At 40.4% G+C, this 19,992-nt stretch overlaps 1 protein-coding gene across 2 annotated transcripts in view; it reads left to right on the forward strand.

The window, feature by feature from the left end:
- The window catches only part of MYO3A (myosin IIIA), a 285,335-nt gene that overhangs the window by 244,910 nt on the left and 20,433 nt on the right, over positions 1 to 19,992 (forward strand). For both annotated transcript variants that reach the window (XM_073629787.1, XM_073629788.1), the window contains exon 32: positions 3,896 to 3,999. In XM_073629787.1, the coding sequence (XP_073485888.1) occupies positions 3,896 to 3,999 (104 nt within the window). The remainder of the gene's footprint in view (positions 1 to 3,895; positions 4,000 to 19,992) is intronic.

Consider the following 19,992-nt stretch of genomic DNA (forward strand, 5'->3'; position numbering starts at 1 on the left):
GTCCACTCCCCTATACTGTACCCTCTTAATACAGTGGGGCCTCATGTCTAAGTTTTGCCTAAGGCCTCACAAAGTCTAGAGCCGCCTCTGACAACCACCACACCTCCACTATCACGATGGGTCTCGACCATGAATGATACTAAAAGAATGGAGGAGATGTTGGCTTTAGACAAAAACACCTTTGATAAATACAAGGTGTTGTGGTCCATTTGGCTACGCTTCTCCACTTCAGTTACCCTCACTATTATGCTCTCAGGGTCATCCTAACACGCAGCTTAACCACAGGGAGGGTTGAGATGACTATACCTTGGTGTCTCACCCTCTGTCCACTATTTACCTCTCTCCATAAGTTGTCCCCAGCAGCTCTTTCTCTCTTCTATGTCCCCTTTCCCTTTCTTTACCTTCTTTTAATACTCTATCTGTGCCCTTACTTGGGTTACTTTCCTTTTTTTCCTTTCCCTTTATTTGATTTGGTTCCCCCCTTTTTTCTTTTTTCTCATTATTCCCCCATATAGTTTTAGCATGAACAACAAAGATCTTCAGCCAGGAAGACCCCTCGCAACAGATGACAGTTGTCAACCCTTATAATATTATACTTTGCTAATGGAAGTCAAGCTATGGGCGATAGCCATCGAGCTGACTCATTATCCTTGTCTAGTAACGGTTGTCACTAAGTTGGAATTTTTATGCTGTTCTTTGTGATATTTGTGAAACTGACAATAAACACATTTTCAACCCTAAAACATTACATACACGTAAAACTAAAACTTCTAGGCAGATATTAAAGACACTGACTAATGTAGGTAAACTGGTTGGGGGATAAAGTATTTTGCCATATATATTTTGTTTGTCACAATAAATAGCCAGATAACATGCCATGGTTTCTAAAAGGTTATGTGTCACCTTGGATTTACTAATGCTAAAATGCTTGTGTTATTACAAAATTTTAAGAATGAAAATGTATAATATATCTATATTCTTAAATAAAAATACAAAAATGTTCAAAATTGTTCAAATATAGCCTGCCATATTTTGAAAAGAAACCATGTGCACAATCCCATATATTCTTTGGTCAATGATATATGTATCCAGATCTATAGCACAGCTTCACAGTTATTGTCATTGAAAACAACTTTATTATATGGATGTCCCAAACTGTGATCACAGAGATCCTCTTGGATGCAAGGGAACATATAGTTTAGCTTCTAAAATGAGTTGGAAATCTATCTCTGAAAAACCTAAAAGAGTATTAAGCTTTGTGTTAGTGCTTAAAGGGGTTGTAAACCTTCGTGTTTTTTCACCTTAATGCATCCTATGCATTAAGGTAAAAAAACACCTGGCAGTGACCAGCTCCCCAGCCTACCTGTTTTACTTACCTGAGCCCTGGAACTTGACCTGACGGGGACTCTCTGGCTGGGGTTCTCAGCTCTTGATTGGATAGATTGATAGCAGCGCAGCCATTTACTCCTGCTGCTGTCAATCAAATCCAATGACGTGGGCATCAGGGGGCGGGGCCAAGTCATACATACAGCGGGTATGGACGCCGAATACTGGACTCGGGAGCGTGCCCTCAAGGTAACCCCCTCAGGAGAGCGCTTCTCCTAGGGGGTTATCTGATGCGGGGAAGAGCTGAGATAGCTGCCGGGGGACCCCCAGAAGAGAAGGTTTGGGGCCACTCTGCAAAACGAGCTGCACAGTGGAGGTAAGTATGATATGTTTGTTATTTAAAAAAAAAAAAAAAAAAAAAAAAACCCTTACAATCACTTTAAGGGCTAAAGTCTTTGTGCTGGAGCCACTTGATCAGCCACGTGGCTATTATTATTGTAAATGGGAATACAGCGCTGTCTGGAATGTAAAATATATATAAATAACCAACCAGTCCAGCTGCAGCTTAAATGTGAGATACACACAATACATATAATTCAATGGAAATCGCATCAATGAAACCTTTTACAATATGACATCTCCTCATATGTATTAAATATCCCTAATAAGTGAGGGACAAATGACCTTCCATGCCCCGTGTCACTTTGTAGATCTAAATGAAACAATACTACAACACGAGTATCGGGATATTGTAAATAAATAAATACGAAATCATCTGCATGATGTGATCAAAAAAGAATGTCCCTGAGAGAGTTCATATCAACAAGGATTCATTAATGAAATACTGATGTTGATCACGAGGTATTCACATTAGTATGAAAGTTTTTCCTTGTTAATAGTTTTGTGACTTAAAATGGGGAAAGCTGCACTGTTCTCTTTTTAGGGAGATCACGTCCGCTTTAGGCTTGTAACCCAGCCAAGGTCTCTGTTGTTGTCCACAGGATGGCAGCTCTCCACCTCTCATATCACCCCTGGGTGTCTCTTGGTCATCAATCAGCCACATTGAAAAGAAAAGCTTGCATAGTGTAAAACTGTAAATATTTATTGCTTTATAAAAGAAAAGTTTACACTTACAATGTGTACAAAAGGTAGTAGCATATAAAATATCTCGAGCCAGCCGGCTCACGGATGTTCGCCCGTTGCTTCCGGGACTTCGTGTTATGTTAGTGATGTGTACAAAAGGTAGTAGCATATAAAATATCTCGAGCCAGCCGGCTCACGGATGTTCGCCCGTTGCTTCCGGGACTTCGTGTTATGTTAGTGACTTCAGCATGCCGCTCCTCCCCACGCCGTTTCGTCAAAGGTGACGTCGTCAGGGAGCACAGGCGGCGTGCTGACTCACCACCTTTTATGCTCAATAGTTACAAAGTAGATGCCCAATCCTGAGCTCCGAGCGTCCCAATCACATCCACCTCCATCTTAAGCAGGAAAATCGAGGAAAGCTGGAAGCCGCACACCGGTGTAATGATGAATGCTTTTATTGGTAAAAAGCTAAATCATAAAGGAACAAAAAACACTACAGCAGAAGCGTACCAAAACAGCTGACACGTTTCACACTCACGATGAGTGCTTATCATAGCTGACTCATAGCTTACTCATACACCTCCATCTTAAAGTAGGGCAGCTGCCCTTACCTCAGAAGGAAATATCTATGGCGGCTAATTACACGATCGTCATGAAAGTAATATTAAAAACATCAGACGATATAGGAATAATATTCTATTTGCTTTATCCTAGGGGAGACCATGAAATTCCTAGGATACAGATCATTATTTCTTGGGCTAAGATCATTCAAATTTAATTAAAATCTAAAAACGTAACTCCAATGACCTCTAGTGGTCCGTAAGCAAATAGCGTAATGTTATTGGCCTTACTCTGTAATTTAATTACCACTAAAAATTAAAAATAAGATAAAATGTACATAAAAATATATTCAAAAAGAGAAAAATTATGAACAATGGAAAAAATTGGAGTACCCTGTTCATACAAAAAGAGAAAAAGAAAGAAAAACGAAAAAAAGCTATTCCTTTACAAATAGTATAATAATTACATATTTAATATGAATAAAAAAGGGGCAAAGGAGCAACCTCAGCTTGTCAGAGAGGTGGCTATTATTTTCACAAGCAGAGCTTATCAATGGTGGCTTAACTCAGTACAGGTATTCTTTACCTGCTGGATTTTAAGGGGACGATTTACTAAAACCAAATGCAAAATCTGGTGCAGCTGTACATGGTAGCCAATTAGCTTTTAACTTCAAATTGTTCATTTAAGCTTTGACAAAAAAATCTGGAAGCACCAGATTTTACACGCTCAAGTTTTAGTAAATGAACCTCAATATGCATTTTATCTTGTGGTGTCCCTGCACAAATGTCAACAGATTTAGACACCTTGTAATATTTATAGTGTTATTTTGCTTGGATATAGATGTTTCTGCAAATTTTATGGATATTGATATAGCTATTTCTACAAGTGATCTATTGTATAATGTGTATATGTTTATCTTAATTAGAAAGGTCACACTTAGATGATGGCAAGCCACAAAGAACTCCGAGGAGGCAGAAACCAAAGACACTAAACAGCCCTGATGACTCCACCTACTACAGTATGCTGCATGTGAGTTGATATGAAGTGTTCTTCTAAAGGAAACTCTAGTTTTGTTGATGAAAAAAAAAATTCTCCAGGCCAACCAAAGACATTGCAAAGATTTTAGCAAGCCTTATTTTGCCAGTATTGATTTCTTGCTAGCAACTAACTGCTAAGTAGTAGGATCTGTTTTTCCTAAAGGCACATGCTGTATCAACAAAAACGGCAGTCCTAGCATCCCGTTAGATTCCCAAGATGGGTTTTGCTCTCTTGCTGACCCAGAAAGCTGCAGAAGGAACAGCCATAGAGTGACATCTCTGTCTGGCTGGCAAAGGGAGCCATGCCATAGGAAATGATAACAGGTCACTTAGAACGAATATGGCATGCCTTTAATCCCCATGGTGCCCAACTTGTGCCCAGAAGGCTGCCTGTGGTTATTTGGTACTTATTGTTGTTTCCTTGGGCCCTAGCAGCCAATTGTCTGTAAATTCTTCGTCTAAGTGCTCACTCTGGGCTAGTGAAAAATACAACCCCTGGCAAAAATTATGGAATCACTAGTCCCTGAGGATGTTCCTTCAGTTGTTTATTGTTGTAGAAAAAAAGCAGATCACAGACATGGCCAAAAACTAAAGGCATTTTTTTAAATGGCAACTTTCTGGCTTTAAGAAACACTAAAAGAAATCAAGAAAAATAATTGTGGTGGCCAGTAACAGTTAGATTTATAGAACAAGCACAGGGAATAAATTATGGAATCACTAAATTCTGAGGAAAAAATGATGGAATCATGAAAAACAACAAACAAAATAACACTCCAACACATCACTAGTACTTTGTTGCACCACCTCTGGCTTTTATAACTGCTTGCAGTCTCTGAGGCATTGACTTAATGAGTGATAAACAGTACTCTTCATCAATCTGGCTCCAGCCTTCTCTGATTGCTGTTGCCGAATCATCTTTGCAGGTTGGAGCCTTGTCATGGACCATTCTCTTTAACTTCCACCACAGATTTTCAATTGGATTAAGATCCGGACTGTTTGCAGGCCATGACATTGACCTTATGTGTCTTTCTTCAAGGAATTTTTTCACAGTTTTTGCTCTATGGTAAGATGCATTATCATCTTGATAAATGATTTCATCATCCCCAAACATCCTTTCAATAGATGGGATAAGAAAAGTGTCCAAAATTTCAATGTAAACCTGTGCATTTATTGAAGATTTAATGACAGCCATTCTCCCAGTGCCTTTACCTGACATGCAGCCCCATATCATAATTGACTGTGGAAATTTGCATGTTTTCTTCAGACAGTCGTCTGCATAAATCTCATTGGAATGGCATCAAACAAAAGTTCCAGCATCATCACCTTGCCCAATGCAGATTCGAGATTCATCACTGAATATGACTTTCATCCAATCATCCACAGTCCACGATTGCCTTTCCTTAGCTCATTGTAACCTTGTTTTTTTGTGTTTAGGTGTTAGAGATTGCTTTCTTTTAGCTTTTCTGTATGTAAATCCCATTTCCTTTAGGCAGTTTCTTACAGTTCGGTCACAGATGTTGACTCCAGTTTCCTCCCATTTGTTCCTCATTTGTTTTGTTGTACATTTTCTGTTTTCAAGGCATATTGCTTTAAGTTTTCTGTCTTGACGCTTTGATATCTTCCTTGGTCTACCAGTATGCTTGCCTTTAACCACCTTCCCATGTTGTTTGTATTTGGTCCATGTTTTAGACACAGCCGACTTTGAACAACCAACATCTTGTGCAACACTGCGTGATGATTTACCCTCTTTAACTACATACTAACAAGCAGATTTAATCTGATGCAGGTGTTAGTGTTTGTAATGAATATTTACAGGGTGATTCCATAATTTTTTCCTCAGAATTTAGTGATTCCATAATTTATTCCCTGTGCTTGTTCTATAAATCTAACTGTTACTGGCCACCACAATTATTTTTCTTGATTTCTTTTAGTGTTTCTTAAAGCCAGAAAGTTGCCATTTGAAATGCCTTTAGTTTTTGGCCATGTCTGTGATCTGCTTTTTTTCTACAACAATAAACAACTAAAGGAACATCCTCAGGGACTGGTGATTCCATAATTTTTGCCAGGGGTTGTATATATTGGGCTGCTTCTGCTAGTTAAACAGTATGGTTAATTTCTTTCACACTTTATACTTTGATTGTTCATCCCCCCTAATCATTTTTAATGGATCATACCAAGAGGAATATCAAATGTTCTGCCAGTAATGTATAAGGAGACTATATGAAAAAAATATTGGGAGTACTGTGATTTTAGTTATGTATAGCAGGCTTGGTAACTTGTTTCCAGCCTTTGACTGTCTCCATCCAACCATGCCTGTATCATGTCTGAAGTCTCCAACCTTCTCTCTCCAGTCTACGTGTTTCCGTAGCATTACATACAGTAAATATTATCTGTAGCCCTTTGGTGATATAAGGTGCTACACTGTTTGCCTCCTATATAAGGCAAGTTAGAAAACCATTGCTCTGACCAATCCTAAACCTAATTTAGTCACATACACATCCTGAAGTCATATTTTGAGAGTCACTGCTCAGCCAATGTCATGTGAAGGGCATATCTGATATGTGTATTTGTGTATTAGTTTTCTTATGACTGTATGAGTTGTCTAGTCATTCTTTAATAAAGTGCATTTCTGCCAATCATGTCCAATAAACCTGATGCTTTTAGAACGGTATTTTCAATTACAGGTAAGATAAATGTACTTCCATCTCTAACAAGCTGGAATATTCTAGAAAGCTGTCAATTTTTTAAATGACCAAGTATACATAGGGGCCTGAGTAGACTGGCTTTGATGGGCAAATTCAATGTTCTATTGACATCAGTTTGAAATGCTTCTGAGATCATTCTAAATTCACTGCAGGTGCTGTTGACCTGCTTCGGGTGCTTTTGAATTACCAGAGACCTGTATGGGGTAAAATTTGAGAAAACCCCACTATAATTTTGGTATGTGTTCTTTTCACACAGCATACCTAAAAAATGTTTAAAAAACATTTTTACCATTTAGATGTTTCTGAAGAGAAGTTGTCATGGCTGACTGCAAGCATTTCTTAACAAGCTCATCATGATCTGTCCCAATAGCTGGGCTTGGGGACTGGCTGAATCTAGTTCTCATTAATATACAATGGAGAACGCCAATACTGAAACCTTTAACCTTTTGTTAAAAAAGACGGTATTAAAATATAGTACAGTTGATGAGATATCTGCCCCCAGACAGAGTTAATTATGGTAAACACAGCTTCACAGCCCCCCTCATAACAAAGAGAGCTAAGTAGAATTCTTCCTTGCTAGAAGTTCCAGAAAAGAGCATCTAAAAAGTTAACTTGCAATGTTTAATTTTTTTTAAGGTTTCTATGTGAATAGGGACATGTAACAAACATAAAGAAGTTATCATCCCAATTTGGTTGAAACAGTGGACATACCCTTTAAGCAAACAAAAGCCACTCAACCCTTCTCTTTCTGCATTACCATAAACCCCACAACCCTGCATGACAAATAAGTGTGAAGGTGAACAAATTCTTTAAGGGCCTTTTCATAATTTCCTAATCTATTGATGTGTTTTACTGCATTTGCAATAACATTAATTTACCTTTTGAATGGATGGGCAATACATCACAATAGAGTATAAAACATCCCAGTGCCATGTTTGTAATGCCGCTCAGGTGACAGGTGTGCTGTGGAGCGCTGCAGGGCGAGTACAGTGTCAGCGAATGTACTTGTGTGTTGGGAGTGCCATTCTAAGTAAATGATATAGTACCTTCTCCCAAGGGAGCCATGGAAATATCTAGATCCTCCAACCTGTCCTGTGGCTTCCTGCTTTGTATCTGGATCCTACAGCCTACCAACAAACCTCTGACAGTAATCAGCTCCAGTAACTTGTTTAGGAGTGTAGGATACTCAAAATGTAAATAGGAATAGATAGCTGAAACAGCGGCAGGTCTTATGATAGAGACCTCCAGAAATAGATACTGAGGAGCCACACATAAGTGTGAAGCCAGCCTAGAGAAATCTGGAACTATGTACCATTCTAAAAATCCACTTCATAAATAATATACAAAACAGTGGCTGTGTTCTCAACAATTAGATTTTATTCTTTATGCAGGTCTTTCAAATTAATTATGACACGTGTCTGCACATGTTGTATGTAATTATTTTATGGTTTATTTATGTGCTACATGTTATGAACTAGATTGCCTTCTTGTCCTGAGAAAGCAGATAGCGAATGTATTGGGAACACAGCCACCGCCTTTGTAATATAGTACAATTGTAATATTTTAGTATATAGCCTGAAACATATATTTGGCACCTCAAAGATACCATCCGAAATACTTATCTTGGGAATGGTTACCCCTTGCACCACGAACTTTGGTTATAAACTAAAAGTACAGTTTATTAGGTGAAGACAGGATAGGACTTCCTGAAAAGTAGAAGAATAAGAGAGTCAGAGAGGGATTTATTTACTAAAGCTGGAGAGTGCAAAATTAGACTCACTTCTGCCTAGAAACCAATTGGCTTCTAACCTCAGCTTGTTCAATTAAGCTTTGGCAATAAAACTTGGAAGCTGATTGGTTTCTGTGTAGAAGTGTAGAAGTGAGCCTGATTTTGCACTCTCCAGCTTTAGTAAATAAACCCCACAAATTAGGGTGAGGAATTCCAGAGGATGGGAGAGGCTCTGGCGATATCCAGGAAATTAGCATGGGAGAAGGAGACAATTGAGTTATAGAGCTGGAGGTCATGAGAAGAGTGGTTGGTATTTGGAGATGAGGTCAGTGATGTAGCTGGAGCAGAGTTGTGTATGTCTTTGTAGGTTGTTGTTAATATTTGGATTTTTGTTTGGTGGGTGAGTGGAAGTAAGTGGAGGGATTGACAGGGAGGGGTAGTGGACACACTGAACAGCTTGTAAAGTAGATGAGTCTAACATCAGCAATCATAATGGACTGAAAGGGGGATAGCTCATGTAAAGGTAGGTCAACGAGATATATAACTTTTTATCAAAATTTTAAGAGAAAAAGGATGCAAAGTGTTTACAGATAGGTGAAATTTAAATTAGATTTTGGGTAATTACTATTACCTTGGTAGAAACTTTGTGAAATCGATTAGAAGAACTAAAGCAGCTTTATAGCTAGACAAAATTGTCAGAATTAAATTTACCCATGAACAAAATAGAAAATATTAATTCTGTCTTTTTATAGAGAAACCCTTTAACTGTGACATTATGATTTTATAGATTTAATTATAACAGCAGTTCAATAATGGTTGATTGAGCTGCCATATGACCATTTATCATTCTGGGTACTCTTGAACAAAATCTGCTTCCTGTTTCCATAAATACTGAATATGTCTAGACAAACCAATACTTCTGAGACTCTATGAGCTGTTATTAGAAGATTACCCCTTTCCTTCTACTTATAATAGCCATTATGTTTGTCCTTACATCGTCACTCTTAAATAAATGCATCTATCTTCTAACTTGTATTTGTAGACTTTATTACTGCTTCACTTTTCACAAAGTGTTACTAAACCCAGGACCCTGCATTCACTATATTGGTCTCCCACAGTACACAAAACATGGACATTTTTGTATGTTTGAAAATGTAATTGAACCATCGACACAGACAGACATTCGACAGGACTTCTTTTACTTGTATTCAACACAGCATACAGGAACCATATATGCTAAAGATACATAGCGCTACAAGAACAATAACAGGTGAACATATTTACAATGCTTCCCCCTACTGGATGGAGACCAGTATAATACACTAATACATAACACTCCTTCCCCCTAGACATCAAAGTTTTTGAGATAACTGGGAGGGTGAATATTTCTCCTTGGACGCCTAAGGACCACTGTTACCTGGGAGCCACGATTAGGTGCAATTCTTCTTCTTGTACTGTGTCAGAGGGACTGAGAGAAACTGGCTCTGCAACAACATTTCCTGGAGAAATAGCACCTGTATCAACCAATGGGTCACCTTGATCTGGCATCACTGGAATCCCAGTACCACTAGAACCAGCAGCAGGTACAATTCCACCACTGTTCTCGGATCTGATCCACGTGCCTTAGCAATATTCTACGATCAATAATTTGTACTTTGTATGACAAAGGTCCTGTAGCCACAAGCACCTTTCCTGGTATCCAACGAAGCCCAGCAGCATAGTCTCTGACATAGACAGCACTGACAGGCTCAAACACTCTCACAGAAACATTAGCATCCTTTTTAAAATGCAGTTCTTGCTTTTCTTGTAACTCCAATGTCAGATCAGGATGTAAACGATCCAAACGTGTTTTCAGACGATGGTTCATTAGGAGCTCTGCTGGGGTACAACCAGTGCTTGAGCATGGTGTCACATGTTGCTGCAGAAGGACATTTGCAAGTTTCCCTTTGAATAATTATCTTCAATGAGTCTTTGGTGGTCTGAACCATACATTCAGCTTGACCATTTGATGATGGGTGAAATGGTGCAATCGTAACATGTTGAATAAGATTGCTTGCCATGAAGGCTTTGAATTCTGAGGAGGTAAATTGCGTTCCATTATCGGACACGATTGTATGTGGCTACCCATGTGTAGCAAACGGCCTCCTTAAAACTCTTATGTCAGTGGCAGAGGTGGGGAATGTAACTGAAACAACTTCCAGCCATTTTGAGAAGGAATTGACAACTAAAAAAAACCAACTGTCCTTGAAAAGGCACCGCAAAATCTATATGTAACTATGACCAAGGTGACCTAGTCACTTCCCAGGGATGGACTGCGGCTTTAGGTGGAGCATGATGGGTGGATTTACAAGGTAAACAGTTCTTTACCCACCTCTCAATAACTTCATCCATTTTAGGCCACCAAACATAACTTCTGGCTAACGCTTCCATGTGGACGATTCCAGGATGTCCTTCATGGAAAGCATGGAATTACCACTCTGTTTGCCCATAATAGGCAACCTTTATAGGCAGACAGCTCATATTGGTGCACTAAAAATGGTTTCAACTTCTCTTAAACTTTTGAGTTGGGCCATCCCCTCCACACCCAATTAAGCACACGGCCAGCAAGGGATCTTTAGCAGTCAGAGCAGCAATGTCTCTAGCATGTAACGAAGGGTTTGGAATGGATTCCAACATAAGAACCTCAGTCACAGGAGGGACAGGGAAATCAGGAGAAAACAAAGGCAACCGGCTCAAACCATCAGCATGAGTGATATTCTTGCCAGGACGATATTCAAAACCACAGACATAGGCATTCAGCATGAGTGACCATCTGAGCATTCGTGTGGAAATAATTTGAGGCGTGTGAGTACTTTTGGTGAAGAACCCCAGCAAAGGCTTATGGCCTGTTACAATGGTAAAACTCCGCCCATACAAATAGTCGTGAAACTTTTTTTCCCCGGACACAATAGCTAAAGCCTCCTTATCAATGTTAGCATAATTCCTATTTCTCCTAGACAAGGTCCTTGAATAAAATGCAATAGGAGCCTCAACACCAGTTTCCAAAACATGACTCAAGCATCACAGGTAAAAGTGAGTGTTTTTTTTTTTTAAATCATACTGTACAAGTACACTGTTAGAAGATAACAGCTTTTTTGTAGCAATGAAAGCTGTAGAATGAACATCAGTTCACTTCCACAAAACATGTTTATCTAGTAAACGATGCAGGGGTTCAGCAACAGTGGCTTTGTCAGACAGAAAAGAATGGTAAAAATTAAGCAACCCTAGGAAAACTTGCAGCTCTTGTTTGTCTTGTTGGGACTGGAGCTTTATGGATAGATTCCAGCTTAGAATCAGTTGGATGGATTACGTGTTCATCAATTCTGTATCCAAGGAAATCCACGCTGTTTACCCCAAAAACACACTTTTCTTTTTTATGTTTGAGACCAGCATCAAGAAAACGTTTCAAAACAAGTTGTAGTTGTGAAGCCAAAGACTGAATGCAATCCGCTCCAATAAGAACATCATCGAAATAAGGTACTACACCTGGAAGTCCAGATAAGAGGTCATCTATTAATTTCTGGAATATGGCAGGAGCAGTGGAAACTCCAAACTGCAAATGTTTTGCTCGGAAAGCTCCTTTGTGTGTTATTATTGTTTGTGCATCCGCAGCGTCGTTATCCACAGATAATTGTGTGTAGGCTTGTGCCATATCCAGTTTGGTAACTATCTTTCCTTTTGCTAACGTAGTCAGAATTTCATGTACAGCTGGAATTTGATAGGGATGTTCCTGCAGTGCTTTGTTGATAGTACATTTATAGTCAGCACAAATTCTAACATCACCATTTGACTTCAATACTGTAACTATTAGGGTACACCACTTAGAGTGTGTTGCAGGTTCAAGTATACCTTGCTCCACAAAATGTGTGATTTCAGCATAAATTTTTGGTCTGAGAGCTAATGCAACTTTGCCCGGTTTCATAAGAAATGGGGTTACTGTAGGGTCTAATCTGAAAGAAACAGGAGGGCCTTTATACATGCCAAGGCTTTCTTCAAAAACAGTACTAAAGTCCTCTATCACATGCTGTAGAGTAACTGGAGATACATTATGAACACCCGATAATGAAATTCCAAGGGGTTCATACCACTCCCTACCCAACAAACTTGCTCTTTGTCCCTTAGTAATTATTAAGCGTAAACATCCTCTGAAATTTCCATATTTCACTGGTACAAAGCAAGCACCTTTAACTTCCACTACTTGTTTGTTGTAATCTACCAACTGGATATCACAGGGTGCTATTGAAGGAGCATTGTGAGGCCATAATAAGGTAAACGTTTCTTCTGAAATCAAGGAATATGCACACCCTGAATCTACTTCCATTTTGCATGGAAGATCTTGTAACACAATCTCGGTGTAACTCTTCAGCCCTGATCAAGAGTTTTCCACTTTATACACAGTCGTTTGTATAAACACCTATAGGGGTTTCATCATTCGGAACAACAATTGGCGCATTAATGGAGCATGCTGCCATTGGTATTTATTTTTAATAAATTATTTTTTAACAGTGCCAGTATTTTCTCATATGGGCAGTCTTTTGGTTTAGCAGGAGATATCAGTGAGTGAACAATATCAAAAGTCTTAGATCCAATAACACTCAGTAACACAGCTCTTTTCTGCACAGCATCAGCCACCTTATTAGCTTCCAGAAAAAACTCTGTCTGCATAGGAGTCCCATGAGGATGGATTAGCCACATCAAATTCCTCCATGTGTCCCAGAGAAACCATGCTGGAGAAATGTATGATGTGTCTCGAAAACACAAGTTCTGATTCTTCACTCAACTGATTTCATGTGTTTCTGCCTTGTCCATTCACCGGAATCACATCCTCGTCGCCAGTTATGTATATTTTAAAATGTATTTGAACCATTGACACGGACAGACATTCGACAGGACCTCTTTTACTTATATCCAACACAGCATACAGGAACCATAGATGCTAAAGATACATAACTCTACAGGGACAATAACAAGTGAACATATTTACAATGCCTCCCCCTATTGGATGGAGAGCAGTATAACACACTAATACATAACAGAAATGCAATTATTTTAGCAAATATAAACAGCTAAATGCCTTTCCTCATAAGCAGTATATAGCAGTCTTGTAATTTCTATCAGTTCCTGATGAAGCTTGTAGGAGGAGTGTTCATACTGCATTGAGCTGTCCTATGAGGCTGCAGGGCTCTTTCTGGACATGTCTGGACAATGCTGATTGGCCCTGTGTTGAGCACATGCACTCTCCCAAGAAAAACCTCTCTAGCAATACACATCAAACTGAGCATGTGCAGCCTGGCTCCAAAGGCTCTGTCTTATCTGGACTTGTCCAGGGGGACAGTGCAGGGAGGGGAGGATCTGTGCATACAAAATCAAGCAGCTTTTTTACACAATGTGGAGGATTAACCCCTTAGGTTCCACAGTGAGTATAACAAGTATGCTTTACTGCATATACAGACTGATTTTACTGTTGTGGGTTTAGTAACACTTTAACCTAAGATGATACAGAAAGACCCATTTTTGGATGCTATCTGGATCTTCACTGCGTGGAAGTCCAAAGGTGAATAATTTTTTTAGTTAAAGGACCATTCCTATGCATTGTGTTCCCTAAATCAGCACTGAAAAGCTACATATTTTCTCATCTGCCATCATGTATTCATGCTCGTATGTGATGAACTCCACCAGGGGCGTTACTAGGGGGTGGCTATTAGGGCTATAGCCCCGGATCTGGGGCCCATAGCCCCGAGTCTCTTGCTGCAGGGTCCCTGCCTAACCAGCGGGTTGCGGCTGCTGCAGCGGGCAGGCTGGCTGCATGAGAGAGGCTGGAGGAGAAGATAGAAGCGCGGACGGACGAGCAGAGATGACATCTCTCTGCCTGCTTCACATCAGCGCTCTTCATAGCCGGGCCTCTTCAATTTGGGAGCGAGGTGCGGTGAGCAGCAGAGAGATGACATCATCTCTCACTGCTCGTCACACATCATCGCTCTTCCACCCTCACAGCACGGTGGAGTAGAGGTCACGTGCTTCCTGTCATCGTGGAGCTCCACTTTGCAGCCAGACTCCCTTGCTTCAATGTTGGAGGTACAGCGGGGAGCAGCGAGATGACATCATCTCTCACTGCCAGCCCTGCATCACCGCTCTCCTGCTCTCACTAAATGGACCAGTGCTGTCAGCCTGCCACCAATGCAGCGTCAATGCACATTTGGTAGCACTTGCTGGCATGGCAAGTTACAATCCACATCAGGTGGCAAGTGATAATCTACAAATGGTGGCAGGAGATGTGGCAATCTGCAAATTGAGCCAGGAGACATGGCAAGTGACAATCTGCAAATGGTGGCAGGTGACGTGGCAAATGACAATCTGCAAATGGTGGCAAGAGATGTGGCAAGTGACAATCTGCAAATGGTGGCAGGAGACGTGGCAAGTGACAATCTGCAAATGGTGGCAGGAGACGTGGCAAGTGACAATCTGCAAATGGTGGCAGGAGATGTGGTAAGTGACATGCCCAGGGCTCCCACTGATTCTGCAGTATGGTGAGTTGAACCACTTCATTATATATTAGAATGTAACAATAGAGACAATGCACTTTAATCACCTTGACACCATATCAACCATGGTGCCATGATGATTGAAGCGCCAACACCAGCCACCGCCCGTGAAAAATTGCTTAGGTCTCCCCCCAACCCCCCACGGGCATGCAAAAAGGTTGGTGACCGCTGCTATGAGCTCTAGCCTCAGATCTGTTTTAGATCTAGCAACGCCCCTGAACTCCACCCACCATAATCTTAGCTATTCCTGCACATCAAGGATAGAAATGAAAAATGTTGCATCAATGTTTATTCAGTTCCCATACCAGCATATAACAACTAAAAAAAATAAATAAAAAAATAAGTAAAGTCTATATCGTGTCTTCTCAGATCTTGCTGTCTAAGATGAAATTCCCACCTTGTCTAGAGGTATTAGCAATCTTGGTTACACAACTCCTTGTTAGGAGTGGCAGGAATAATAATCCTTTGGCAGGTAAAATAGCTTCTATATATGCATCTTTTCTTTCTATTTTTACTTTTACCCGGAGTCCAGTTTTAAAGGTATCAGTGACACACAGTAGAGACAGATGTATTTTTTTTGGAATTACATCCAAGGCTGTCAAGGGCAGTTTTTTTGTATAATGCCTGAAAACATAACTATCATTGTATCTAAAGAAAATGTTGTGACCAGCGTTGTTTTTTATTGTTTAAATGGATGATATTTTTGAAGTGATCATTGTGACATATGAACACATTTGTGTGCATCAAACTAACTCTGCTGGAAGGTATAAAACATGATTGAAAAACAAAAAGGGCATGGGAAAGTTGAAGCTATGTAGTTTGCAAATGTTTCAGCCATCCAGCAATAGGATTGATTTAGGTGAAGAGTGGGGTGAATTTGGAATTCAGTGAATTTGGAAATTATGAACAGGATGTCTCATAACCGAAATCCATGAGTGATATAAAAGAAGGGGCAGGTTCTTTAACCACTTGCCCACTGGGCACTTAAACCCCCTTCCTAACCAGACCAATTTTGAGCTTTCGGTGCTCTCACACTTTGAATGACAATTAGTCATGCAACACTGTACCCATATGAAATTTTTGTCCTTTTTTTCACACAAATAGAGCTTTCTTTTGGTGGTATTTAATCACCTCTGGGTTTTTTATTTTTTGCGCTATAAATCAAAAAAGACCGAAAATTCGATAAAAAAAAAAAAAATCTTTGTTTCTGTTAAAATTTATTGCAGAGTATTGGCGAGTATTGGCAGAGTATTGGCGAGTATTGGCAGAGTATTGGCGAGTATTGGTAGAGTATTGGCAGAGTTTTGCAGTGTTGCAGAGTATTGGCAGAGTATTGCACAGTGTTGCAGAGTATTGTACAGTGTTGCAGAGTATTGCACAATGTTGCAGAGTATTGCACAGTGTTGCAGAGTATTGCACAATATTGCAGAGTGTTGCAGAGTATTGCAGAGTGTTGCAGAGTGTTGCAGAGTATTGCAGAGTGTTGCAGAGTGTTGCAGAGTATTGCACAGTGTTGCAGAGTATTGCAGTATTGCAGAGTATTGCCATTATTTACATTAAGCAGCGCTGTGGGCACTAAACATCCAGTCCACAGCGCTGCTGCCATCTCTCCCCCTCTCCCCTCACACTATACCCATCGGTACAGAGAGGGGAGGGAGGAACCGGCGTCATGGCGTGACGCCGGTTTGTTTACAAGTGAGCGCTCCGTCATTTGACAGAACGATCATGTGGTAAATGACCACGATCAGCGGCTATTTACCATGATCCGTGATGGTCACAGATGTTCCCGGGTGCGCACCCTAGGGGGCGTGTGGGAGCAACATTCTGGAATGACGTCCCACGGACGTCCACCCAGAACTAGCCGACCGCGCTGTTGCCGTCTTTCGGCAATGGCCCGGTCGGCAAGTGGTTAAGCAACTGCTGTCACATTCCATAATCTTTTTGATCAAGCCATACTGCACATCAACATTGATTAGACTAGTTAACTTCTTAAAAAGATGTAATTATTCTAAAGGTCCTACTTTTTCCTCTAGGGATATGGCAATGTTAAAATGTTGTGTGCTGTGCTTGTTAAATAAGACTGCCTTTAATAATATTATTTATACAAGGTAGCCTTTTTCAACCTTTTCAACACAGATGAACCTTTGAAATAACTTTCCGGCCGCAGGGAACCTGTTCTGTTCTCACTACACATTTGCCCCTGGCGTGTATGTAGCTCAACATGCACTTTAACCACTTGCTTACTAGGCACTTAAACCCCCCTCCTATCCAGACCAATTTTCAGCTTTCAGTGCTCACACACTTTGAATGACAATTACTCAGTCATGCAACACTGTACCCAAATTATTTTTTTGTCCTTTTTTTCATACAAATAGAGCTTTATTTTGGTGGTATTTGATCACCTCTGGGTTTTTTATTTTTTGCGCTATAAATGAAAAAAGACCGAAAATTTTGAAAAAAAATGCATTTTTCCTAATTTCTGTGATAAAATTTAGCAAATTCGTAATTTTTCTTCATAAATTTTGGCCACAATTTATACTGCTACATATCTTTGGTAAAAATAACCAAAAATTTGTGGAAATTATTTGGTCTGTGTGAAAGTTTACAAGCTATGGTGCAAATCATAAAAAAATTATCACATCTGATGTACTGGTGGCCTATCTCATTTCCTGAGACCCTAACAAGCCAGGAAAGTACAAATGCCCCCCAAATAACCCCTTTTTGAAAAGTAGACATTTCAATGTATTTAGTTAGAGGCATGGTGAGTTATTTGAAGTTGTATTTTTTTCCCACAAATCTTTGCAAAATTGAGATTTTTTTTTTTTCCCCACAAAATTGTCATTGTAATAGCTTATTTCTCTCACATGGCATGTGTATACCACAAACGACACCCCAAAATACATTCTGCTACTCCTCCTGAGTATTACGATACCACATGTGTGGGACTTTTTCACTGCCTGGCCACATACAGAGGCCCAACATGCATGGAGCACCATCAGGTGTTCTAGGAGCATAAATTACACATCACATTTCTCAACCACCTATTACACTTTTGAAGGCCCTGGAGCACCAGGACAATGGAAACACCCACAAAATGACCCCATTTTGGAAAGCTAACACCCCAACGTATAATATATAAGGCATAATGAGTCTTTTGAATGGTTTATTTTTTTCCAAAAGTTTTTGGAAAATGTGGAAAAAAATGAAAACGCATTTTTTTTTATACAAAGTTGTCCTTTTATAAGATATTTCCAACACATAGCATTTGGATAGCAAAAATGACACCCCAAAATACATTCTGCTACTCCTCCTGAGTATGGCAATACCACATGTGTGAGACTTCTACACAGCCTGGCCACATACAGAGATCCAACATGCAAGGAACACTGTCAGGTGTTCCAGGGACACATAGCATGCACATACCAAGAATTACACCCCAAAATACATTATGCTGAGCAAAGCGTAAACAAAAGATTACCTGTGGTTGTAGTAGCGCAGTTGTACACAGGAGGATAGCACTGGTCCAGGCAGCAGGCAGGGACTTGGTCAGCAGCGGCGAACACAATTGTCCAGGTAGCAGGCAGGGTTACTGTCCATATAAAGTCCAGGCAGAGATATTGTCCGCAGTGCCAAAAATATTGGTCCTGGTAGTAGGCAGGTCCATGTGGTGTGGTCAGTGCGACAGGCAGAGGCATGACAGCAGTAAGTCCTACAGGCAGAAGTAGGGCCTCGTTCAGGACAGAATGGGGACAGGGGTAGAGGCTTCTCCCACCCAAATCTCTTTGAAGCCTCCGAGTCTCCAGACCCTAATCTAGGATTGAGAAAACAAAAAAATAGTTTTCTTCATCCAGAAAAACAATTCTGGAGCCCCTCACATATGTGAGACCCCTGTGTTGAATCCCACTAGTCCAGTATCAGGGTACAAGGTCAGTCCAAGAGGCAGGCAAATATCATGGTCAAACAGTCCAAGGTCAGTTCCAGATCAGGCAGATGTATGTACAGAATCGTTAGGCAGAAGCATGGTTGAATAACAGTCCAGGGTCAGTTCCAGATCAGGCAGAGGTATGTACAGAATCGTTAGGCAGAAGCGTGGTCAAATAACAAGCCAGGGTCAGTTACAGAGGAGGCAGTGGCATAAGGGGTGTGAGGGTAAATTGCAGGAACGGAGGCTTACGTTTACCATACTTCACTAATAATTTAGTGAAGTATGGTAAAGATGAAAACATTCACCTACGCAGAAGCCTGGTTCAGAAGGACATTGTGCACAATAATAAGATGTGTCTCTTCTGAATCCTGCTCTGGTACACACCTTACATTTTTTTTGCCGTGGTTGGCCTGTTGGTTTGGGAGGGATCTTATCGGGAACGTGGCGCTCGGAGAGTCGACTTAGAACAACTGATCGGATATTTTCTGGGGGGCCGTTCGGGAATGTAAGGGCAGTGAAAACTTCCTCCTGGTAGCCAAGAAAGCGTTTGGGGTTTTGGGTGGAGTTATGATAAATGACATATGAATTGTAAATGGCCAAATGAAAAAAATAAATTGCGACTTTCTTATACCAATGGTATGTCCGTCTTGTAGCAAGGTACGGTTCCAGCATCTGGTCATTCAAGTCGACTCCCCCCATAAACAAATTATAATCAAAGATGCATTTAGGTTTCTGTATGGGGCCATTTCTTCTGGGGATTTCCATGAAGGTATCATCGTGGATTGAAGACAACATGTACACATCTCTTTTGTCTCTCCCCTTCACTGCCAAAATCTCGTTGTTTCGTAGACTTGCCGTTTCTCCTTTTCTCAATTTTTTATTGACCAGACTTTGAGGAAAGCCCTTCCGGTTCTTTTTAACGGTACCACATGCAGGCGTCTTCTTCCGATGAAGGTTGTGGAACAGGGGCAGAGATGTGTAGAAGTTATCTACATACAGGTGGTAGCCTTTCTCCAGTAGGGGGTACGTGAGGTCCCAAACAATT

The sequence above is a fragment of the Aquarana catesbeiana genome, linkage group LG05, assembly GCF_042186555.1.
Source record: "Aquarana catesbeiana isolate 2022-GZ linkage group LG05, ASM4218655v1, whole genome shotgun sequence".
In the NCBI taxonomy this organism is placed as follows: Eukaryota; Metazoa; Chordata; class Amphibia; order Anura; family Ranidae; genus Aquarana; species Aquarana catesbeiana.